Consider the following 26422-nt stretch of genomic DNA (forward strand, 5'->3'; position numbering starts at 1 on the left):
CTATATAAGGCTGCTCAGCTACACTCTGAAGTATCAAGCAAGTGCAAGGTGCTTTATAAACTGTTGCTGATTGTTTGAACTCAACTATGCTACCTATCATTTTACTTGGGCTGATTTTGGGAGCTGAAGCGCTTTCAGTTGAGGAGATGTTGGAACTTGGAGGGAAAAGGTTTCAAGAGTTAAAGCAAGGTATGTATCGGGTGCAATACTAGTTAAAAGCAAAATACTGTTATATTTCACAAAACACAGATAAATCACTGTCATTAAGAGACCATGATTACCTGAGGCTTCAGTTTTTAGGGGCTAGAAATGCCTGGCTTGGTTGTCCTGATAGTAATAAAGTATGTGATCTACGTCGATGTCCAAGTGGAAATGAAAACTATCGCTATCCTGGAAGGTGTTGGGGAGAAGAGTTCCAAATAATTGGTGAAGGTACCAGCTTGACTCCAATCAAGTCTGGCCAGCGAATTCGGCTGCGTTATCCCCGTGAACACAACACATGGATGGGATGTCCACAGAACAAGCGTTGTGACAAAAGAACCTGCCCGGGAACAACCATTACAGCAAAAAACTTTAAAAGTAATAGATGCTATGGTGAAATATTTGTTATCTACGCAAGAGGGAAAGCAAATGGTGCAGTAGTCAACAATGGTGATGTAGTGATGCTTTACTATCCTCATGGAGGACTGTATGTGTCCATTCAGGGAGAGAATGATAATGATGATACAAGTCTCAATTTTTGTCCTGGAGCTGCTCCACCAGCCTACCTTAGCTATGCTATGTGTTCTAAAAATTCTTACCGTGTTTATCGGTACACTAACTGAATTGAACTTTGACACTCACTGTGCATATTAGCTTTGATTTTGCACTGCATTATAGTTGATAGACAAGTACAGTACATATTGTACCTGTATGTATTGTCATTGTTTTCTAATAATATTAGTAATGTATAAATTCAGTATACAGGTATCACAAGCACATTCACATGGATGACACTGCAAATTAGAGGTGTATGATAACTTTATAAACATATATACCAACATCTCAATATTTCTTGAGTATCTAGATATTCATAACAATTTCATGTTTTTGTCAACTGCGCGCCATATCATGGCAGGTGAAGTAAGTGAATTTCAAATAAATTTGTGAATGGATCTGCAAAAGGCAATCTTATAGCCTTTCAAATGGCATGCACCTGGCAACCCTTGTGAATAATGTACAACACAACGTACCACTAATGCTTGGTGTAATATGAAAGGTGATAGGTCAAACCCACGAGGAGTTATTATTAGTAAAACTTGTAAAATTTGAACTGCTGGAGTGATTTAGTGAAAGTGTCCTAGCTGATAATTACATACACACCATAGCTTTCAGAAACATAGCAACAAGTAGTCTTTAATCTTTGTTTATATACATCATGTTCAGCTGGTTATCACGCTAGCAATAGTAAATTGTAGTCACAACATGTATAGTGAAGCTATCTAGGTTTATCATTACTATAGCAGAGACTTCAGTATGTTTTTTTAGAGTATATATAACTGCTCATGAACTAGTCAGCCAGGTAGCCTTGTTTACACCATGATCACACATTATGGGCATGGTCATGTGTACATATCAGTTTACTATTCACATCGGATGGCTGCAGGTTTGGGTCCAGTCATGGATTTTTTTTTCTCCTTTCTGCACCTTTTCAAACATACTTTATATATTATTGGAATTTTCAACTAGAGTAGGGACCATAGCACATCAATAAAAAGTACTGAAACAAGCTGATGTAGTGAATGATATTATATAAATCACAGTAAAACAATAAGAAGTGTTATATCCCTACTGTACATTTCCATTTTGGTATCTTGAGCACAGTAGGGATATAACACTTCTTATTGTTTTAATGTGATTCCAAATTTTTCTGTGTACTTATTTGTTAACTTATTTTTGTAAACAATTATTATGACTGGTGAACCTGCGCATACCATGAAAGAAATGGCGCCACATGCCCCAGCTATATCAATTATCATCTGAAAAGTGAAGTATATCCATTATGCTTCATTGTCAGCTACATTCAACCTGTTACACAGTGTTTCGGATCAAGAACTGTTCGAAAAGCACCTCTGCAATCCATGCGTACCAAAAGAAAGAAATGGTACTGCGTGCCCCAGTTATATCAACTATCGTCTGAAAAGTGAAGTATCCATTATGCTTTGTTGTCAGCTATGTTCAACCTGTTACACAGCAGTACAAATCCAGAACTGTTCGAAAAGCACCTCTACAATCAAAATAGCCACTATGAAAAATACAGATGATTTCCATTATGCAGGGAAGCCATCACGTGCTACCACCAAATTGACACTTGAACTCTCTCATCTGAACTCTCTGGATCCTAGGAAGTCCACAGGTCCAGATGGCTTGTCTTAGGTTCCTGAAAGAGATAGGCTGCTCCATTGGGTACCTTATACTGTTAACATTCATTGCAGAGTGGAGTTGTTCCTTCAGACAAGAAGTGCTCACATATACTCCAGTTCATAAAGGTGCATGGTGCTTTGGACAATCCTGGCAACTTCAGACCAATCTCTGTTGTGTCTGTTAATTCTTGCTGTTTTTTTGTTCATGCATTTTTTCAGTCATTCTTATAATTTGCCTTAAGTTAATTGTTGCATTTGTATCCACGTATATTTGTTTTGTATGCATGTGTTAAGTTTGTACTTGTTAGCTAGCTATGTTCATTAATTTTGTCTGTACTGTATGCTGCTCTGGCAAGGAAGAATGGTAGTTGCCAATTGTCAGAGACTCAGAGGGTAATTTATAAATCAATCAATCAAATCAGTCTGATAATTTAACAAACTTTTATTGCTAACTCACGAAGAAAATTTCTTGCTGTACAAACTCCAAAATTAATATTTATTGAATTTATAAACTGACAATAGCTAACAGTGAAAGTGCACACACCGTCTGGTCTAACAACTGTCTACACAACCAGAGCAACAATAACGTGGTAGAATAAAATCAGTGTAGCAGGTCAAAGAGTCTGGGTAAACTTATAGCAATGAAAGTCATACATGGAGTGAAGCATATACAGCTACAAAAGGGAAGACAATGATATTGTGGGTGACATTCTGGGAGCATGATTCCCACCCAGCAAGATTTCTTTTAAAATTTGAAAGCATTAAAACTTTCACCTTGTTATTAAAAATACATTAACAAGCTACTGGCAGTTAGTGGCAGTTAAGAGACAGAATATGAGACTGTTCTATAGAGTGGCCAGCTGACTGCTCTATTAGAGTATCTCGATCTTTTGTAATGTAAGTTCGTATAATAATATTATCTCATGTTTTAAAGGAGGGGAGACTACTTGCATGAGTCCTCTTCTGCATCAATAAACCATCTTTAGTGCAAAAATAATAGTTGCTTGTAGTATTGTGCACGTGATCTCCCAGCTCCCGGTCCCGGTTTTACCAAGAAATCTCCCGGTCCCGCTCCCGCTCCCCTCCCGGTTTTACCAATACCCGTCAGACAGTTTTAAAGACTCAAAGGTAAAAAAATTTGGAAACAAGATTCAACGCGCATTTAAGGTGAGAAATAAGGTGAAATCCTACCAGTGGTGTTATTACAAAAAATGTTTATTGCTTTAATAGTTTCAGTTGTTGTGAGGCCATAGTCTGGCGCCGCCCGCCCCTTCGCAAAAAGTAAGGGTCTGGTGAAATACAAATACCTAATCATTTCATAAGGAATTCAATTAGACAGCGCACGTAATGCTTGTTACGTCAGATAATTGCACTTCAATTCGAACAAAAGCATTGTGTTGCCAAGGCGATTTCTGTGTGAACGTCATTGGCATGCACTAATTGGCTAGCGCCGAATCTGGGCGCTAGAAATGATTTAGTATCTGTACAGTCTATTTCAGGTTGGTTGTCCACGCAAGCCAAATGCAAAAATATCACGTGAATAGAAATAACCAATGAAATTTCACGCCAGGCGGACGGCGCTAGTTTAAACTGAAAGCTACTGATCTCATTGGCTACTTTCAAGCACGTGACTTTTAACACTTCGTTTCTCTAGTCAACCAACCGGAAATAGACTGTATTTCACCAGACCCTTACTTTATGCGAAGGGGTGGGCGGCGCCAGACTAGTGAGGCCACTGGTGAGGTGTATTGTCCGGAGAATCTGTGCTGAACACCGAATCTACTGCTGTATACTGATTATACTCAAGAAATGAGAGGTGATTTCGACGACGAATTATTGCTGAACTAGTGCATCATAAGTTGAAAGACTGAGACATCACGGGATTCTACGATGGAGTAAAGATCCTGCTGTAACAATATTCACTCACTGCTGTAACAATATTCACTCACTGCTGTAACAATATTCACTCACTGCTGTAACAATATTCACTCACTGCTGTAACAATATTCACTCACTGCTGTAACAATATTCACTCACTGCTGTAACAATATTCACTCACTGATGAACAGCGTCTACTACACTTTCAGTGTTTATTAAAAAATTTGGCGAATCCGCTAATTTCGCCAAGATTTTCCGCTATACAGTATATAAACAAATTTTGTAGCAGCTTCATTTTAGGTCATACTGAAGGTACTTCTTGGTCTTAGTTTCATGTAACCAATACTGCCAAGGTACAAGGTATTGTGTGTGTTCAATACATCTGAAACATTCAGTTTTGTCTGTAGTTTTTAATATTATTATTATGTATACCAGTAGTCAACAAATTTACAACACAACTATAGCTTATCTCTGGTGCACCAATTTGATAGCTATAAAGCTGTACATTAAGTGCATGTAAAATATTAGCTATAAATCTGCGGTACAACTCCTTAGCTACCTTGCATGTACATTGTACTTTTGGGTGGAAGTGACTGGTAGAGTTGCTGCCTCAACCACGTGCATGCTGTTTTGCCATCTGTAAAGTGCTAAATGCATGCAACTATTTTAGTGCATGGCCTTCTGCAAAGGTAACCTTAGGGTCCTGTTCAATTGTGCTATTTTGGGATTTTTCCAATAGAAAGAGGCAGAGAGGAGACAATTACTTATAAGTTATAACTCCACTAATCCTACATCAAGACACACGGTAGTGTGTCGTGCGGCCCAAGAAGCCGGCGCGTAACACCCGTGAGTATATTGACAGGAAGAAAGAAAACGCAATTTTCGCACCTCCGTAGCTCTGTGCTTCCTTGATGAAACAAGACGATTTTTGCTGTGGACATTCCCTCCAACTGCAGCACTCCACATTCCAAATTTGAGCGAAATCGCTTCGCGCGTTCCCGAGATATGCGACTTCAAAAATTGGCTCAGTTTCTTCGTTTTTTTTTTCTTCTTATTTTTCTTTTTCTTGTCGCACACTTACAAAAACTGCTATAAAACGCGAACGCGTTATCCGGTTGCCTTGAAATTTGGCACACAGAAGGGGGATATAAAGGCGCATCTTGGTACCAACTTTGGCTGGAATACGATAAACAGGCAAAGAGTTATGAGCGATTATTCACGAAAAATAACACCAATATGTTGTCACGCCTACAGGGTAAACCGCGTATGGGAAGAAGCTGAAAATCGGTGGGTGAATAGGTTAACTATTGAACCTCAAACCTTTTGTGGTTTGAAAGAAATCGAGCTAAAAAACAGGAAGATACAACGAAAAAACCAACAGTGTGTAACAATTACGCAATCGAGATTAGCTAATAAAAAAACGACTACTTGCCACGCCTACCAGATAAACCGCTTGGGGTAATGCTTTGAAAATCGTTGTACAGATGGAATAATCATCTTAGAAAGGCTCATCAATGGTGTAGAAGAATCAGACTTAAAGCCACGGAGTTATAACACGAAATCCAACTTGGTGCAGCAAGTGCGAGATCGAGATACTCTAATAGAGCAGTCATCCTAATAGAGCAGTCACTCTGAAGAGAATTCAAGAGATCAGCTAGAAACAAGAAACCTGTATAGAGATCAGCTACACACAAGTCACCCTGTAGAGAGATCAGCTAGAAGAAGTTACCTTGTAGGGAGTTCATGCAACTATGGAAAGAGATAGTTCAGCTAGAAAAAATTACCTTGTAGAGTTCAGCTACAAAGAAACCACCATGTAGAGAGTTCAGCTACAAACAAATCGCCCTGTGGAGAGATCAATAGAAGAAGTTACCTTGCAAAGAGTTCAGCTACAAAGAAACCATCATGTAGAGAGTTCAGATACAAACAAATCTCCCTGTAGAGAGATTAGCTAGAAGAAGTTACCTTGTAGAGAGTTCAGCTACAAAGAAACCATCATGTAGAGAGTTCAGCTACAAACAAATCTCCCTGTAGAGAGATCAGCTAGAAGAAGTTACCTTGTAGAGAGTTCGGTTTCAAACAAATCACACTGTAGAAAGATCAGCTAGAAGAGGTCACCTTGTAGAGAGTTCAGTTACAAAAAAACCACCATGTAGAGAGCTCAGCTACAAACTAGTGACCTTGTAGAGACATCAGCTAGAAGAAGGTACCTTGTAGAGAGTTCAGCTACAAAGAAACCATTCTTTAAAGAGCTCAGCTGCAAACAAATCATCTGTAAAGAATTCAGCTACAAATAAATCACCCTGTAGAAAGATGAGCTAGAAAAAGTTACCTTGTAGAGAGTTCAGTTACAAAGAAACCATCATTTAGAGAGTTCAGCTTCAAACAAATCACCTGTAGAGAGTTCAGCTACAAACAAATCACCTGTAGAGAGTTCAGCTACAAACAAATCTCCCTGTAGAGAGATCAGCTAGAAGAAGTTACCTTGTAGATCGTTCAGCTACAAACAAATCACCCTGTAGAGAGATCAGCTAGAAGAAGTTACCTTGTAGAGAGTTCAGCTACAAACAAATCACCCTGTAGAGAGATCAGCTAGAAGAAGTTACCTTGTAGAGAGTTCAGCTGCAAAGAAATCACCCTGTATAAAATTCTGCCATGAACAAATTGCCCTGTAGAAAGATCAGTTAGAAGAAGTTACCTTGTAGAGAGTTCAGCTACAAAGAAACCATTCTGTAAAGAGCTCAACTGCAAACAAATCACCTGTACAGAATTCAGCTACAAACAAATCACCCTGTAGAGAGATCAGCTAGAAGAAATTACTTTGTAGAGAGTTCAGCTACAAAGAAACCACCATGTAGAGAGTTCAGCTGCAAACAAATCACACTGTAGAAATACAGCCACAAACAAATTGCCCTGTAGAAAGATCAGTTAGAAGAAGTTACCTTTTAGAGAGTTCAGCTACAAAGAAACCACCCTGTAGAGAGATCAGCTAGAAGAAGTTACCTTGTAGAGAGTTCAGCTACAAAGAAACCACCATGTAGAGAGTTCAGCTGCAAAGAAATCACCCTGTAGAAAATTCTGCCAAAAACAAATTGCCCTGTAGAAAGATCAGTTAGAAGAAGTTACCTTTTAGAGAGTTCAGCTACAAAGAAACCATTCTGTAAAGAGCTCAGCTACAAACAAATCACCTGTACAGAATTCATCTACAAACAAATCACCCTGTAGAGAGATCAGCTAGAAGAAGTTAACTTGTAGAGAGTTCAGCTACAAAGAAACCATCATTTAGAAAGTTCAGCTTCAAACAAATCACCTGTAGAGAGTTCAGTTACAAACAAATCTCCCTGTAGAGAGATCAGCTAGAAGAAGTTACCTTGTAGAGAGTGAAGCTACAAACAAATCACCCTATTGAAAGATCAGCTAGAAGAAGTCAACTTGTAGAAAGTTCAGTTACAAAGAAACCACCATGTAGAGAGTTCAGCTACAAACTAGCCACCTTGTAGAGACATCAGCTAGAAAAGTTACCTTGTAGAGAGTTCAGCTACAAAGAAACCATTCTGTAAAGAGCTCAGCTGCAAACAAATCACCTGTACAGAATTCAGCTACAAACAAATCACCCTGTAGAGAGATCAGCTAGAAGAAATTACCTTGTAGATAGTTCAGCTACAAACAAATCTCCCTATAGAGAGATCAGCTAGAAGAAATTACCTTGTAGAGAGTTCAGCTACAAAAAAACCATTCTGTAACGAGCTCAGCTGCAAAACAAATCACCTGTACAGAATTCAGCTACAAACAAATCACCCTGTAGAGAGATCAGCTAGAAGATATTACCTTGTAGATAGTTCAGCTAGTTAGAAGAAGTTACCTTTTAGAGAGTTCAGCTACAAAGAAACCATTTTGTAAAGAGCTCAGCTGCAAACAAATCACCTGTACAGAATTCAGCTACAAACAAATCACCCTGTAGAGAGATCAGCTAGAAGAAATTACCTTGTAGATAGTTCAGCTACAAACAAATCACGCTGTAGAAAGATCAGTTAGAAGAAGTTACTTTGTAGAGAGTTCAGCTACAAAGAAACCATTTTGTAAAGAGCTCAGCTGCAAACACATCGCCTGTACAGAATTCAGCTACGAACAAATCACCCTGTAGGGAGATCAGCTAGAAGAAGTTACCTTGTAGATAGTTCAGCTACAAACAAATCTCCCTGTAGAGAGATCAGCTAGAAGAAATTGCCTTGTAGAGAGTTCAGCTACAAAGAAACCATCATGTGGAGAGTTCAGCTGCAAAGAAATCACCACTGCCCAAATTTCAAGGCAATAGCTCTTTCCAATCTGAAGTTATCAATTGTCAAAGTTGGCAAATTGGATGTGTGTGGAAGGCCCCTTTTTGCAAATCCGGTCACATATGTATTATATATATAATTTGTACATTTACTGATAAAATATTTAAAGTATATCTACTTCATCTTTACTTCTTCCTGTAGTAAAGAAAAAAAAACATAGGTTAAAAAAGTCCCAAAGCTGGCCATAGGCCGGCTTTGGGGTATACAAATGCAAAAAGAAATGAAATCTAATCCAAAACAGCCAAGCTGTAAAAAAGTGTGCGGCCCTCAGAAAGGCTATGGTGAAAAAAGATGTGAAATCCAAGGTGGCGGCCAAGAAATGGCTGTGATGGTAGGTTAATGGTAAAAATTTTAATAACGACAATTCAGGTGAATTTTTGTGCCACTTCACAAAATTTACCTGAATTGTCATTATTAAAATTTTTACCATTAACCTACCATCACAGCCATTTCTTGGCCGCCACCTTGGATTTCACATCTTTTTTCACCATAGCCTTTCTGAGGGCCGCACACTTTTTTACAGCTTGGCTGTTTTGGATTAGATAATATTATAATGGATTTTTAAAAACCAAGTGTTTATGAGATCTTCATTGCAGGGTAAACTGCACACAAGACTATGCTACGTAAATAAAAACTATTCCCATTAATTTTAAAATTCTCCTGGAATTGCTACTGGGTCATTCCATGTCAAATCAACCAGGAATTTAGGGTCACCTCTCAGATTTTGACGAAACTTGGTGTGGTTGTAGTACCTGTGGTGCTTATCACTGGTGCACATTTTTAGCTCCATACACCACATAGTTTCTGATTTACAACCTCAAATATTTTGAATATTTCATGAAAAATTGGTTCATCTGTAGATACAAAATCAATCGTAACTTCACACTGATATTTTTAAACACAATTTTCAAATATGGAAGACTGTTGATTGACCTTTCCAGTGATCCCTAAATTATGGGATATCTACTTAATTATGGTTTTAAGGTACTTTATTGAAAACTTTAATCCTTTATGTTTCAAAATTCTGCTTGAAACTCTTCAAATTTTTTTATGAATAATGATTCGGTCATGATCTCTGTTGATGAAATTTTTGTGGTGGGACCACAATGGGAATGGGCTCAAGAGATATATTGTTGTATGCAGTGGAATTTTGTAGTCTACTATTGCTGTATGGGAGTGTATACCTCCAATAGCCACTCACAACAAAGCCATGACAAATTTGTCTTACAGAGTGAAGGTGTCTAGGTACAGTGCAACCTGTATTAGTGACCACCTGTATTGAAAAACCACCTATCTGCAGTTTATCTAATTGGATATTAATGTGCAGCACCAAAGTATTAACCCTTTCTAGCAATCCAAAAATGGTCCTTATTAGACAGGTGGACTTTAAATGAGACCACAATGCATCCATAAACACATGAATGTTGTACCATCCCTTTGAAAATACTTTATTAAGTCAAATCCCACCATAGTGCACTTACATACTTAGCCACACTATTCAAATTACGTACATGGGTGCATAGGTACAACAGACCTCCTTGAAAAGGGTACATGGACACTTTATGTGTTCATGATCTTGTTTTATAATTCTACATACAATTGGACCCAAGACAAGTCTGTGGTTTCTCAAAAAAAAACAACACTTTATCAATGGTCCAAGGAATACACAGTATACAGTAGATGCATTACTTGTACCAAAAGGTTTTTATAAGCACCTCAATGTGTGATTTATAGAACTGTCATTACTAAATTTGACTGAATTTGACAAAACAAGGCTTCGACGCACAAAGCTTTGTTAGGAGATATGGCGATTTTAAGGAATCATTGTGTAATAACTTCCCAGTGCCTACAGCTGTGCAAACAAAATTTGCACCAATTGTTCCTTTGTTCACTAGCTATCACTGTGTGGGTGTATACATTTCTGATACCCAAAATTTTCCCTGTTTTGAGCAACTTTTTTCGAGCGGGTAATAATATCACAGGCGGTAGTAATAGGGTGGGAGTAGTAGTAGTAGTAGTAGTAGTAGTAGTAGTAGTAGTAGTAGTAGTAGTAGTAGTAGTAGTAGTAGTAGTAGTAGTAGTAGTAGTAGTAGTAGTAGTAGTAGTAGTAGTAGTAGTAGTAGTAGTAGTAGTAGTAGTAGTAGTAGTAGTAGTAGTAGTAGTAGTAGTAGTAGTAGTAGTAGTAGTAGTAGTAGTAGTAGTAGTAGTAGTAGTAGTAGTAGTAGTAGTAGTAGTAGTAGTAGTAGTAGTAGTAGTAGTAGTAGTAGTAGTAGTAGTAGTAGTAGTAGTAGTAGTAGTAGTAGTAGTAGTAGTAGTAGTAGTAGTAGTAGTAGTAGTAGTAGTAGTAGTAGTAGTAGTAGTAGTAGTAGTAGTAGTAGTAGTAGTAGTAGTAGTAGTAGTAGTAGTAGTAGTAGTAGTAGTAGTAGTAGTAGTAGTAGTAGTAGTAGTAGTAGTAGTAGTAGTAGTAGTAGTAGTAGTAGTAGTAGTAGTAGTAGTAGTAGTAGTAGTAGTAGTAGTAGTAGTAGTAGTAGTAGTAGTAGTAGTAGTAGTAGTAGTAGTAGTAGTAGTAGTAGTAGTAGTAGTAGTAGTAGTAGTAGTAGTAGTAGTAGTAGTAGTAGTAGTAGTAGTAGTAGTAGTAGTAGTAGTAGTAGTAGTAGTAGTAGTAGTAGTAGTAGTAGTAGTAGTAGTAGTAGTAGTAGTAGTAGTAGTAGTAGTAGTAGTAGTAGTAGTAGTAGTAGTAGTAGTAGTAGTAGTAGTAGTAGTAGTAGTAGTAGTAGTAGTAGTAGTAGTAGTAGTAGTAGTAGTAGTAGTAGTAGTAGTAGTAGTAGTAGTAGTAGTAGTAGTAGTAGTAGTAGTAGTAGTAGTAGTAGTAGTAGTAGTAGTAGTAGTAGTAGTAGTAGTAGTAGTAGTAGTAGTAGTAGTAGTAGTAGTAGTAGTAGTAGTAGTAGTAGTAGTAGTAGTAGTAGTAGTAGTAGTAGTAGTAGTAGTAGTAGTAGTAGTAGTAGTAGTAGTAGTAGTAGTAGTAGTAGTAGTAGTAGTAGTAGTAGTAGTAGTAGTAGTAGTAGTAGTAGTAGTAGTAGTAGTAGTAGTAGTAGTAGTAGTAGTAGTAGTAGTAGTAGTAGTAGTAGTAGTAGTAGTAGTAGTAGTAGTAGTAGTAGTAGTAGTAGTAGTAGTAGTAGTAGTAGTAGTAGTAGTAGTAGTAGTAGTAGTAGTAGTAGTAGTAGTAGTAGTAGTAGTAGTAGTAGTAGTAGTAGTAGTAGTAGTAGTAGTAGTAGTAGTAGTAGTAGTAGTAGTAGTAGTAGTAGTAGTAGTAGTAGTAGTAGTAGTAGTAGTAGTAGTAGTAGTAGTAGTAGTAGTAGTAGTAGTAGTAGTAGTAGTAGTAGTAGTAGTAGTAGTAGTAGTAGTAGTAGTAGTAGTAGTAGTAGTAGTAGTAGTAGTAGTAGTAGTAGTAGTAGTAGTAGTAGTAGTAGTAGTAGTAGTAGTAGTAGTAGTAGTAGTAGTAGTAGTAGTAGTAGTAGTAGTAGTAGTAGTAGTAGTAGTAGTAGTAGTAGTAGTAGTAGTAGTAGTAGTAGTAGTAGTAGTAGTAGTAGTAGTAGTAGTAGTAGTAGTAGTAGTAGTAGTAGTAGTAGTAGTAGTAGTAGTAGTAGTAGTAGTAGTAGTAGTAGTAGTAGTAGTAGTAGTAGTAGTAGTAGTAGTAGTAGTAGTAGTAGTAGTAGTAGTAGTAGTAGTAGTAGTAGTAGTAGGGTGGGAGGGTGGGTGTGGACGGTGGTCTTAATATACGGGTATAAAATGAAGTAAGAAGACGATTGGAATCCAGAGGCCAAGTTTGGGCTCTCCATGGCCCTCCATGGCCCTCAGATTACTCCAAATTGACTGAGAACACTATTGGCGAGCTCTCTGTGAAGTCCCAGCTCACTACACACCATTGTCACAAAGCCATGGCCATTTAATGGTGCCAATCTCACACTCGTGGCTTTGACAGGGTCGGAAGAAAGCTGCTACAGAAACCAGACTTGTCAGTGCTGAAGGAAGTACAGTGTGAAATATGATAGTGTATTAGACCAGCAAACCATTTCTGGTAAAATCGTAAGTTTGATTTTGTGTGTGTGGAAGCCTTGTTATGTGAAATCCGGTCACAAATGGTTTTTCGAAGTATTTTGTATTCATGCTTTGAAGATCAAGTACAGGCAGATGTTAAATACAGAACATGTTTACCTCAAAAAAGTGGTGAACATGAATTTATGACTTGATTTTCAAAGTGGTTATGTATGTAAAGTAACTTAGTAATTAGTTTCACACATTGAGGTGCAAGTAATGCATGTACTGTATATGGTAAAACCCCTCCATTCCTAGAACCATAATAATAAAGTGTTCATACCACAGAAGCCACAGAAGTATCTTGGTCTATATATATTATTGTAAAACTAGAGTGGGACTATAAACAGGCGTCCTGGTTATCAAGGTGTCCCGGTATCCTTTTTGAGGAGTTCTGTTGTATACGTACCTATGCAGTCACATATGCAACTTAAATAGAGCTACTGTAAGTCCACTACAGTGGGATTCAACTTAATAAAGAAGGTATTTCTAAAGAGATGATGTAACATTCACATGTGGACACATGGTGGTTATATTTGTAATATAAAGTCTACCTGTCTAATATAAGGACCATTTTGGATTTGCTAGAAAAAGTTGATGCTTTGGTGCTATACATTACTATCCAATTAAAGAACTACAGCACATAGATGGTCTTTCAATACAGGTGGTCACTAATACAGGTTTCACTGTACCTAGACACCTTCACTCTATAAGACAAACTTGGCATGGCCTTGTTGTGAGTGGTTGTTGGAGGTGTACACTTCCATACAGCAATAATAGACTCCAAAATTCCACTGCATACAACAACATATTATCTCTTGAGCCCATTATGGTCCCACCATAACAAATATAGAGATAATGACCCAAATCATTATCCATAAAAAAATTTGACTGGGCAACTGCCCCCAAAATATGTCATACCTTCATATATATGTGCTGATGTGTGCATGTACAAAGATTGTGTTAATTACCACAAAGGCCTATTACAGTTGTATGTCAATCAACAGTTCTTGCTATACAAAATAATGCTACAAAAATAGATTATAGATACAAAACTACACAATACAATTATTCAATCACCGTTACACTAAGGCAGCTACAAAGCATCAGTTCTCTTTGATTATTTATATAAAGATGCTTAAAGTTTGCACTGTAGGTTTGAATTAGAGCTGCTTAAAGTTTTGCATTGTGGGTTTGAGTTAAACATATTGGTTTAGTTAGGGGCATTGTTGTGAAACAAAAAGAATTGAATGAGTCAGCATTGCATAGTTTAGTTACTAAGCATCACTAAATAATAATTTTTGCATTGTGGGGATTGTTTTTCCACAGAGTACATTTCAACTGCATGAAAAGATGCCTAAAAACATTCCCAACCTATATGTCTAAGTGTTTATTTTAGCACCTTAGGTTACTTTATTCATCCACAAAGTGGTTATTTGGTTTAAAATGGTATCACTCAACCAGTGAAGCCCACAATCATTTCTTTTTTGTACCCACAATTTAAACCCACAATTGATGTTTGCAAACCTCTGTATAAAAGTAATGTGGTGAATACAGGTTTGTCTTCCTTCACCTATTAGGTGAGCATACCAGAGTGATATATATTACTTATACCATGGCCATGAGGGATTGCCTGATATGTATGCCCAAACCCAAGAGCCAAAGCTGAAAAGCCGTCTGACTGTCATGCCGCTTACTCACCAAACTCGGTGCAAATCGACGCAATCTGTGCTGATAATGAAGCACTCATCATCCAGCTACTCTAAGATTGTTATCACAAGTTCACATGTGCTTCCGTTCATTCTCTACAGTGCAGAAGCATAGATACTATATGCTACGTAGCATATAATATCTTTGGTAGAAGGCCAAGATGTAGTCATTCCTTTGAAAGCCACAGCACATACTATTCAAGTGGTATGTATAGAACGCCTGACTAGTATGTAAGAGGTCGTGGGTTCAAATCCATGTGTGTGGCATATTTTTTTCTTTCTATTCAATATCTTTTTGTGCACACCTTTTTTAAAACATGACTTTTAGCTCATCATATCTTTCTTCTCCCCAACAACTTACACACCTACAAGAGGTCACAATTTCAAATTACATAAGGAGAGTTTTAACAAGTTTGCAAGGGCTTACACATTTTTGAACAGGCTAGGGTAATTAATGATCATGACTGGCCTATTACATTGTTAATACTGATTCATTAACTTCATTTAATATCCTCTTAACATTGGACTGATTATCATTATTTTTATAATAGTTGATTTGTATACATGTAATTGAGAAGGATTCACAGGCTATGCCTTTTCCTGAAAATTAAGAATATCTACATCTTTGTTTTAAGCACATAGGTGTGCACTGACATGCAAAACTGTTTGTTCAGATTTACCTCATTACTGCTGTAGTAAATAGGCAGCTTGCATGATTGGACAGATACTACTGTGCATCTGAAAAATGTTAATACTGGAACCATGCAGATACCGTAGTTTACACTGAGGCAACTGTGTCTGACCTGGCACAACTGTTTTACTATAATCATGCTTACGTGCTGTCACTTTAAAGGATTATACATTAACAAAAACTGAGTTTTTATATGGCAAGAGGTACATGTGTCACTGCAACATCAGAACTGAAAGTGCATAGCATAGGACACGTTCTGAACCTTTGCTTGCAATGCTGTAACTGTAATTGCAAATTGTGTTGGCTTTAAATTATGCCCAAGTTCATTTTGCTTTGTGACAGTTGGTAAGGTAAAAATCATCTAGAAACTGAAACTGTACCGTGTGTACACCACCTGTAATGTAGGTATACTGTATATACAGTTGCCTTAGCTTGCATGCAGTTTAACTAATTAGCCTTGCATGCTCATTGTTTCACTATATGTACTGCATAAGGATCATGTACTTTAAAGCACTATCGACACACATGCTACACAGCAAATGTAGGACACTAATATTTATGCTTGGTTCCCAATATATTATTGTTGCATTAGTTGTCTTGCATGTAAAGCAGCGAAGGTTTTGTTTGTTCTTTACAGCACAATGAAGTCACTGGTAGGGAAGACACACTGAATAATTGAACTACATTCCTCAAAACCACAAACAATAAACTTTAGTGTTTTGCATCATTAGTTTCAGCACGATGGCATAAGGAAACCTCATGCTCTTTAAAATTGTGACATCACCATGTACTCTACATAGCTACATGAGCAGTGCTTTAATGTGGAGATGGTCCTGCATGTAGAGCAGGTACCAATGCTAGTTCATGGATATAGCCAATTTTATGTGTAGTTTAGTACTGTAATTACTGTATGCGTACTCTAGAAGAGATTCCATTTTTCTGAATTAGCTAGTAATGAGTTGGAAATAATATGTACTGTCTTATTTGTCATTGGGTATCACATTTCAGCAGATAAAATCTACTATGTATTTCTGGTGAGTGAAATGTTTGTACCTACAATACAATTTATTACATTTTCTTACTTTCTTTCTGATATTAAAAGATAGCCATGGCAAGTCACAACATGTTCTGGTATGCTTGTGTGGTATGTGTGACTGTGACCTCATATTGTGTAACACAGTATTTTTTAATTTTTTGCAGAGTTAATCTAATCAGAAGAATTCAATAATGTCTTGTTTTATGGAAACCCAATTTACTTTATGATAGTTATATTTCTCTAGGGTTCTGTTTATCTAGGGTTCTGTATATGTATTACAATATCGTGATCACCAAGGCCAGATAAAATGTCAATAGTATAATATTATTATTTATTGTTGGTAAAAACGAGTCAAGTATACTTTGATGTCGAGTTGGTTGGATTACTATTAAATTCTAAACCATGTTCCTGTATTATTATCAATAAGAGAGCAGTGGGTAGCAACATGTGTTCTGTTTAAGAAGAGAGACATAGCTAGCTTCCCAGTCTATTCAAGGTGCAAACTGAGTATGCTATTCTCCTCTTGTAAATTACAGAATCTACAATTTAATTGCATGGAGGGAAGAATCTTCTGAGTTTCGGAAATAGCAAACTAATAATTATTTTACGTATAATTATATATTTAAGTCTGGTCACCAGAGTACCCAGCTAGTTAATGCACTAGCCACCACCCCAGCACTGGTGGAAAGTACCTGATAGCTGCAGTGGTAGCAGATATACCTATGCCACTACTAGCCGCAACAACTCTTGTCTGTACCCAAACTTATAACCAGAGTTAATATGCATATGATACAACACAACACAAGTGAGAAATAGGAATGTTTCTTCCATTGGTCTGTTTTTATTTCTTGTTCTTAATACACATTCATCATTCTCTACATAAGATATACTTTAGCATTTCTATCAGAGATCGCCTAACATGTTTTTTGCCAAAATCCTACTGTAATAGAACACTCACCTAAACACCACCTTAAGAACCCCCCAAACCACAAAAGAAACCTTAAAAGTTATTTATGGGAAGTATAGGTCCTCTGGAAAATATAAAGTCAATATAAAAGCAGTTTTTTTAAATAACTGCAATACGTATGCCATCTTATTATTTTTCCACAGGCTAGAGCAAAATGTGAATACTTTTTGGAGATAAAAACTACATAAGTTACCTTCCTATGAATTTCTTCACATCCATGACCTATTTTTAAATGCATAATATTACAATGATAGCACCCATTCTTAAGCAAATTTGCTTCTTTTAGGTTCACTTTGTCATTGATCTTCTGACTTACTGTAGTCTCTGCAAGGGTAACAAATGTGTTATTGTATTGTACTGTATTGTATTAGTGCTTTACAGTGAAAATGTTAATAAGTATCCAATATTTTCATGTTAACACGTTCATTTAGAAACCCTATATCATTACCTATATTAAAACTAAGTTCATACCAGAGCAACAATGTTGTTGTGTACCACTGTGCACTTGACTTACTGTGATCACATAGCTGCACATGCCTATATGATAAATTAGAAACCACACTATTGTTGACCACAGCATGCTATACTCTACCTATAGTTGGATATGTCAAAGCTGTATACAAAGTGTAAGGAAACAATACACTGGTGTTTGCTAACACTGATTGTTAGCTCAACACTCCAGCATACTAAACACACAGAGATCTCTATTTGGACTCAAATAAACGTTTATACAGAAACACTATTAGTACTTATTTGCCCCTGATTTATGGAGAAACTACTGTTTTTTTTCTTAGTTTCTACCATATCCATTGAGTCCAAATAGAGATCTCTGTATGTGTGTTTAATATGCTGGCTTGTTTGACTCTTGTTTCTCTATTTTATTCAGTAATTTCTATTCCTATGTTTTAATTTTTAAAATTACTTTTACACTAGTACCGTATTAAAGGAGCAGAGTAGGACGCTATCTATGGCTAAAACCTCTCATCTCAGTGAGAACTTATTGTTATTCAGTTCCTAGCCTGACTCACCAATCACACACAATATCACTCTAACTCACTACACCTCAACTCCTTCCATCCTCACTACTAGGTGATACAAGAGAGGTTGCCTATACCTGAAGATATCATACTCTACTAGTGGACATTTAATCATGGATGGAGAAAGTGAATTGAAGTTATAGTTATGCCACAGAACTTTGTAAAATGGGGAATTTGGAATAATGGAATAAGCAAAACTTACCTTCTGCAGACTATGCAAATAGTTATATGCTCTATTGTAATTATACTTTTTTAAATCTTGTAACAGCTTTATATGGCATGCCACGATGATGGATAGGTGCATTTTGGTTGTCAATGTTGTACATTTGGTGTTTAACACCATTCATACTGGACAATATAATCACAGTTATTTCCTAGGCAATAACTACTGTACTGTCCAAGTAAAATGCTTTGAAGTATGGCTTCATAGGGACATAAGTAGGGATTAATTGTCCACTAGTATATAACTTCAGGTGTAGGTGATCTCCTTTGTTTTATCCCTAACCGAACTTTAAATTGATATTTTACTTGTACTTGTATAGAGACTATTGTATGCTGTTCTTATGTACAAGTGAATGTAAAATGACAGGATTTATTTACTTTGCTACATATAGTTTACAGCAAAGTAAATAAATCCTCTCATTTTTTTACATTCACTTGTACATAAGAGCAGCATACAATAGTCTTTATACAAATACAGGTGGAAGGCTAGCAAAAATTCATTTTGGATTGACATCAGCTGCACAAATGAGAACATATGCAGGTGCCAGTGAATGGTTAATGCTTCTCGGTTTTGCATCTCTGACATAATTATACGTAACTACATAACTGAAGGAATTCTGGTTTACATTGGTGCTTTCAATGGTTACATTTCTGTTTTCAAATTTAGTGTTTCCTTAGACTTAGTACCAATAATTATTTTCAATGTTTACATTTGGTACTGCTGCAATATTTCAATGGTTCCAGTGGCCAGGTGTTTTCAGTGTTTCAATGTTTACATTAGTGATCCAGTGTATGTTTACATTGGCCATAAGGCATGTCTGGTAGTTTATACTGGACTTTGTACTATTGAAAATTAAATATTGCTTCTTATACAAATGACATTAGAGCTTTGTGCATTTGGGACCCAATCAATACTACTAAGACAACATGAAGGTAATTAAAAAGGATATTTGTGACCGGATTTGCGAAAAGGGGTCTTCCATGCACATCCAATTTACGATCTTTGACAATTCATAACTTGAGATTGGAAAAAGTTATTGACTTGAAATTTGGTCATAGGTGAGCACCAACAAAGGTTAATGGACGGAGAAAATTTCAGGATTGTATCTTTCTTGAACACAAAGTTATGGTCTTCCAAGTTCATAGAATTGGATGTGTGTGGAAGACCCCTTTTCACAAATCCGGTCACATTTGCTGATGGCAGGGAAAACACAAACTTTCGTGATCTTTCCTCCATTGATTGTTACCGTGATAGCCATGAGTAATTTTTTAATAATACATTATTACCTATAGCATGCAGTAAAAATTATTATTATTACATTCCTATTTGTTAAAGTGAATCAGATTTTAACATTATGCCACACATTAAATACTGCATCATGCAGTTGGAGTCATGATCAGTTGAACCTGATATTTGCTTACAATTAATTTTTATGGACAAGTGTTGTCCATAACCTTGGAACATGTCAGGCTAATGTGATACCCAACCGAAAAATAATTAAGCCTGTTCAATTAGTTACTATCCTGTCAGTCAGTGCAACTGGAAAGAAAAAGGAACTATTTTAAAATTTTACAGAATTGCTTTGAAGGCAAACCAAAACTCACTATTTTCCTAATGACAGATTTGTTATAAGAGGTGAAAGTGTTAGTACACTATTATGTAGATGGATGATAAATCTGGGCATGACTGTCCCATTGTAGATTTATTCAGTCTGGTTGTATGACATTGTCACATTTGCAGCCATTCTTAATTAGGCCACATAGTAATCATTTAAATCATACTGTGTCCAGTTGTGTTATCAGAAAGGTTTCCTGCTACCAGGAAACCAGAAAACCTGTTACCAGGAACCCTATTCCTGCTAACGGGAAACTTACATATCAAAACATATGTATGGGATTTGTCAAATCAAGCATTTTCAGGTGGTCAACATTAAAAGTTTTCAAAACAGTGTGTTAAACCTTTGAAAATTAAGAATTATGCATTAAATAAATCTAATATCTGTTTAATATCTTTTTTGAAACCTCAACTTGGTAAAACAGGCTGATCATAAAATCTCATCATTCCTTGTCATTTATTGTCCAATACAAAATACATGTATTTTACACTACGCACAAAAACACTAATTTACAACCTTTAACTCACAAAATTTCTACAGCACACCATACAATAAAAGAAAGCCCTTGAATTTCTCTATCCAATTCCGACCGTACAAATGGGAAAATGTTGCCATAGCGACAGTTATTTACTGCTGATAATGACATAATAAGCGCTCCATACATTAACATATTGGAAAATTTAATTATCTCGGCGGGAAAATCCCAATTTACAAGTTGTTATCCTCAACCAAATTCGCTAAGTTTGGTATCACTCTACGCAGCGAAGGATGCTTAATAAGACTCCGACCGTACAAATTGTTAAACAGGTTAGTTTAAAGAAATATGTTTGAAAACACGTGTTTTTACGGGCATTCTGAACACGTAGATTTCGCGGTACAAGACTCATTTTTAGCTTCCCCTTCGTTACTACACAAAGAACTTACACATGAATCGAATCGCCTTTCAACAAGGAATCTGATAAACCAAACTTCGTGTCTGTCAACCAAAGTACGCAGAAGTTATGGCGCCTTGTTTAGAAGACGGTGTTATTTTATACGAAACGGGCGTAACCCATTCGGAAATCCGGAATATCTTACACAAGTTTTAATATGAACAGGAAACCAGCACATGTTGTTCCGTATATAAATATGTGACTGGATCTACGAAAACCGTTCTTATCGCCCAAGACAGGAAGTTTGATTTTTTCACACAAACACAAAGCTTAATGAATGCACTATCAAGTTTCACTGCCACAGTCGACCAGAGTAAAGTGGTCTGCTTTTGCTGGCTGCTTTTCTAGAGCACAGTGGCGAGCCGTACGAGTGGTCTGGGGTCTTGATGGAGCCCTGGCCAACCAGGAGCCCGATGGCTGTGTGTGGCTGTACAGCTCTGTGGTGTTGGACAATGACCTGTGTTGTAAATTTCCTTTCATTTTAGCCAGTTCTGAGCCCTGAATGGCCTATAACTTGGCCTAATTCATCCCAGCACGTCTCTTTTCAATTTTTGAACACCATCTTGTCCGCCTTCCAGGGCCCCCGTCTCCCACCCTTGTGGAGCTCGCCTCCCACCCTTGTGGAGCTCACCTCCCACCCTTGTGGAGCTCGCCTCCCACCCTTGTGGAGCTCGCCTCCCACCCTTCTGGAGCTCGCCTGATACAGACAACCTCGGTTTAAAAACTATCTAAAATGGCAGGAAACTTAGCTGTTGACTACTTCTTCAGTGGATGATCAGGAAGGTAAGAAATTGTTGTGAAACGTGTGAAAATTTGGTATGCGTAGCTACCACCATTGGCCAGCTACAACACACAGAATATTTAAAAGCGACGTTTCTCGATACTTTTAAATGGGCGATAAGACTGGTTTTCCCAGAGACAGTCACATATATGATTGCAGAGCTATTAATAGTGCACACAATATGCACCAAGAGTTCGTAATATGAACTCTTGATAGCACTGCAGTAGCATACACAAATAATACTTAAAATACCACATTTCCTTCACTACTACTATTTTAAGTGAATTAACTGCTGTATAAGTGCTATATAGAACTATTATAATGCCTACATGCATGGATCAATGAGACAAAACACATCACAAACTTAATTGTCCCAATATTATTCAGAATTGGAATAGTATTATGTGGTCTCCTCAATCTAGGTAGTGTTTGGACTATATAGTATATAGTTCTAATATATAGACAGTACTGGCACATGATTTTTGCTGAGCTGAATTTACATTAAAACATAATACAAATAGCTAATTATAGAAGGAAGTTACCTGCAATAGATGGTTTTATGACCCTTGATGTATGGTTTGCACGTATTGGCCATAACATTGTTACTGTTAACTCTATCCAGATATGTTGCTTGCCTATCACTTAGGTAGGTAAGAGCTTTGTACTTTCCATCAACGAAATGAGTTGGCTATACAATTTGTTCATACTAGGTAGGGATTTTTCTCACATCACAACTGTACTTTGTGTAACTATCACTTAGCTATAGCTTTAATTTGCTGCATGAGGTAGTCTGCTGCAATGACAGTAGATAATTTTTATTATTATTTTAAACATGAAAAAGTTTACTATTGCAGCATAATTTATGGGCGGCTTAGTTATAGTTCTCAAGCAGGGTTCTGGTGCAACTTCTAGACAGTGAATGTAGTTTGTTGCTTCAGCAACAAACAGAAGTTAACAGGCTAGCTTCCTGGAGTGGTGGGTCAGGAGCAGAAATCAACTTTTAGCACCATCTGTCATCTGGTTGCATAAGTGCATATCATAATTAAATTCCACATTCCTTTATAGTAGTGGAACTGAGTTGTATCTGCCACAATTGTCTAATTGTGTCATCTGTGCATTTGGTGCCCGGTTTTAGTTTCTCAGCAATCAGAGGTCTAACTAGAGAAGTTGGAGGTCTAACTAGAGAAGTTTCCCACCCACCCTCCCTGCTAGCCTGCTTTCTTGAGATGTAATTGGCAGCTGGGGTGGGGCGCAAATTGCTGAACTTAGTTAAAAGTAATTCAGTCCAAAGATGCGTGTGTTATCACTAATGCGACTTAACAATAAATGCTATGTTCAAACTGGTTTCGTTTGTTGTGACTAAATGTGCCTATGTTTGTTGTGGCTAAATGTGGTTATATGTTGCGATTATATGTGCTTATGTGTTGCGATTATATGTGCGATATTTGTTGCGACTAAATGTGGTTATGTGTTGCGATTACATGTGGTTATGTGTTGCGATTACATGTGGTTATTTGTTGCGATGTGCGTAATGTTTGTTGCGACTGAATGTTTGTAATGTTTGTTGCGACTAAATGTTGTAATGTTTGTTGCGACTTAATGTTTGTAATGTTTGTTGCGACTAGATGTTTGTAATGTGGGCTGTCACTGAATGTCGGTAGTGTTGTAATGTAATGTTGGGTATAGGTACTGTGGGCCGTGAGTACTGTTGGGTGTAGGCACTATTAGGTGAAGTTACAATTGGACATAAGTACTGTTGGGCGTAAGTACTGTTGGGCGTAAGCACTGTTGGGTGTATGTACTGTTGGGCGTTATTAATGTCTTGTAAGTTACATCATCAATGGTAGCATTAAGCGTGGCACGACTGGGACAGTGATAACACACGATTCTCCTTCAAGCAAATGCGCCTTACCTCAGTTGCCCTACCTCCCCCAAAGAGTTGTATGTACGTATGTGTGTACATGTATGTGAAGTGATGTTTCTATGTAGTTATCATGTGAAGTAATGTGTTTAGCGGTGGAAGGGTGGTTTGTGTAGGGCATGCCGTACCGTGCCGTGATGTGTCATGAAGGTAGCATGTTAAGTATTGTAAAAATGAAACCAACGAAATTAATCATAACAGATCCATTCTAGGTTGGTAGCAAACTTACTACACTCCATTAATAAGTGGAATGCCAAGAAAATGATCTATGTACAATTTTTCTAACAATAATTGGATGAAGCTAAATCAGTTTCCCCCACAAATTCAGTTGTAATATTGCTACTTTGATTAATTTCTACAAAACCATCACTCCCACAACTTTTATCACACTAAGCGCCTCTAATAACTAACAGGTCTTGTAGCTTGCTTCTATTATGACTTCTTTCTATTCTTGGGTATAAGTCATGATACATTTTGTGCTAAGAGGTGCTATTATGTATGTAGATATTATTGTAGAAGAGTGAAAATCAGCCTTAATGTCACATTTTGACAGCCCAGATATTTATGACCAAAATGGCACATTTCAAGTACAATAAATTAATTGTTTCATGTGTTACATCAAGACTGATTATCCAAAATCCAGTCACAATATATTATGCTGATTGTTTACACATTTGACTACTGCTGATTAAAATCACCTAGCATGTGGTTAACCAATGATTTCGTACAAAGTACTACATCACTCACCACACACCTACAGTACATGTGGGCAAATGCATAGCTACTGATTCCATACAAATGAATGTGAAGGACTAGCTATATAAAGGCTGTTGTGCTACAGTCTGGTGTATCCTGCAATAAGTGTTAAAAGAAGAATTGTCTGTTGCTGATCAACTGACCTCAACCATGCTACTTATCATTTTACTTGGGCTGATTTTGGGAGCTAAAGCACTTTCAGTTGAGGAGATGCTGGAATTTGGAGGGAAAAGATTTCAAGAGTTAAACCAAGGTATGCATTGTATTCAGTGCTAGACAATAAGGCATGCTGATGTATTTTCACAAACTACAGATAAATCACTGCCATTAAGAGACCATGATTATTTGAGACTTCAGTTCTTAGGGGCAAAAGATGCCTGGCTTGGTTGTCCTGATAGTGATGATAAAGTGTGTGATCTACGACGATGTCCAAGTGTAAATCAAAACTATCGCTATCCTGGAAGATGCTGGGGAGAAGAGTTCCAAATCATTAGTGCAGGTGTCAACTTTATCCCAATCAAGTCTGGCCAACAAATTCGACTGCGTTATGCTAGTGAAAACAACACATGGATGGGATGTCCATTTAACAAACGCTGTGATAAAAGGACCTGCCCAGGAACAACTGAAGAAGGAAAAGAGTTTGTAATGGGTAAATCAGCTAGATTCGCTGGTGAAGCTTTTTACATCTATGCAAGAGGGAAAGCAAATGGTGCAGTAATCTACAATGGTGATGTAGTGATGCTTTACTATCCCCACGAAGGACTGTACGTGTCCATTCAAGGAGAGAATGAACTTGATAATACCAGTATCGACTTTTGTCCTGGAGCTGCTCCACCAGCCTACCTTAGCTATGCCATGTGCTCTAAGAATTCATTCCGTGTGTATCAATACACTGACTAAATTGAGCTTTGTAACTAACTCTGCATTATAGCTTTGATTTTGCAAGTACAGTACATAAATATTGTACCACCTGTATTCATTGTTATTTTTTCAAATAGAATTAGTAATATGTAAGTTCAACAGGTATCATCATAAGTACAATTTAAGTATACTTTCATGATTACACTGCATGTACTGTAGGTAAACTGTATATAACTTTCAGGATGTACATACATATTCACATGTCCAATTGTCTGACAGATCTTAATGTAAAACAACTTTCACTTGAAAATGACAAAGACAGTGGTGATAAGACACTCCTATTCAGTATAAAATAATTCCATAACATAATAATGGACATTTGGAGGAAGTAGTTGATGTGAGGGGGGCTGACCAGAGTATAGAATCTCCGGCAGCAGCCAGGAGATCTGAGGGACTGTGCCTCCCAGATGCTGCAGCCATTTTAGCTTCAAAGTTCACCAGAAGTATAATTATCCATAAGAGCATTTCAACCAAAAAACCAACCTTTAGTCAAAAGTATTTAAAACTGGCCATTTGTGGTAAATAAAATCTCTATTGGCAAAGTTTCAACTGTTGACTGGGTTATAATAAACATACAGCATTTATAAGCACCTGGAAACACATCGTACAATGGTAAGATACCAACTCTCAAAGTATAAGTGGTTGGATTACCGCTGTAGGCAAAGCTTCCTTCATTTTTAGAACACCTTTCTATGATGCACTTTGATTGCTCTTTTAGGGAACTTGAGTATTCTATAAAGAATATCAATCTTTTTCATGGTTTTTAGCCCCACTTCAAGAAGGATAATATAGGCGAGATATCACTCTGAGGAGGGATAGCCTCCTCAGTAGATTAGCCCTCCTCAGCAGACCAAGGGAGACTTCAGCTGTTAGCCCTATCTTCCCCCTTTATGCATTTGGGTAAAGTTCTTACAATAATAATAGCTGCAAGAAAAGATAAACTTAATTTAGTTCATATGAAACACACAGCTGCAGTGTATATGTAGAGGACACCTTATCCTGTAATGCACGTAACCATGTATATATGTATATTGTATAAGCAAAAAACTTCAATCTCAATTTTCAAACAGTAGTTTTCATTCCATTATATGTATTTTGTATACAAGTTGTATACATGAAAC

General features: G+C 37.1%; 1 protein-coding gene across 3 annotated transcripts; it reads left to right on the plus strand.

Annotated features, from left to right (window-relative positions):
* Positions 1-25324, plus strand: LOC136246864 (uncharacterized). Of its 3 annotated transcripts, none has more exons than XM_066038462.1 (2): positions 1-189; positions 24694-25295. In XM_066038462.1, the coding sequence occupies exons 1-2, from the start codon at positions 87-89 to the stop codon at positions 25278-25280; spliced, it is 690 nt and encodes a 229-aa protein (XP_065894534.1). In that variant the 5' UTR covers positions 1-86; the 3' UTR covers positions 25281-25295. The 3 variants fall into 3 exon arrangements, with proteins under 3 accessions (XP_065894534.1, XP_065894536.1, XP_065894535.1); XM_066038464.1 differs by lacking the exon at positions 24694-25295 and adding an exon at positions 250-958 and having other exon boundaries at positions 22-189; XM_066038463.1 differs by lacking the exon at positions 1-189 and adding an exon at positions 24141-24633 and having other exon boundaries at positions 24694-25324.
* Positions 25325-26422: the final 1098 nt, after the last annotated feature.

This window comes from Dysidea avara, chromosome 2 (assembly GCF_963678975.1).
Source record: "Dysidea avara chromosome 2, odDysAvar1.4, whole genome shotgun sequence".
NCBI lineage: Eukaryota > Metazoa > Porifera > Demospongiae > Dictyoceratida > Dysideidae > Dysidea > Dysidea avara.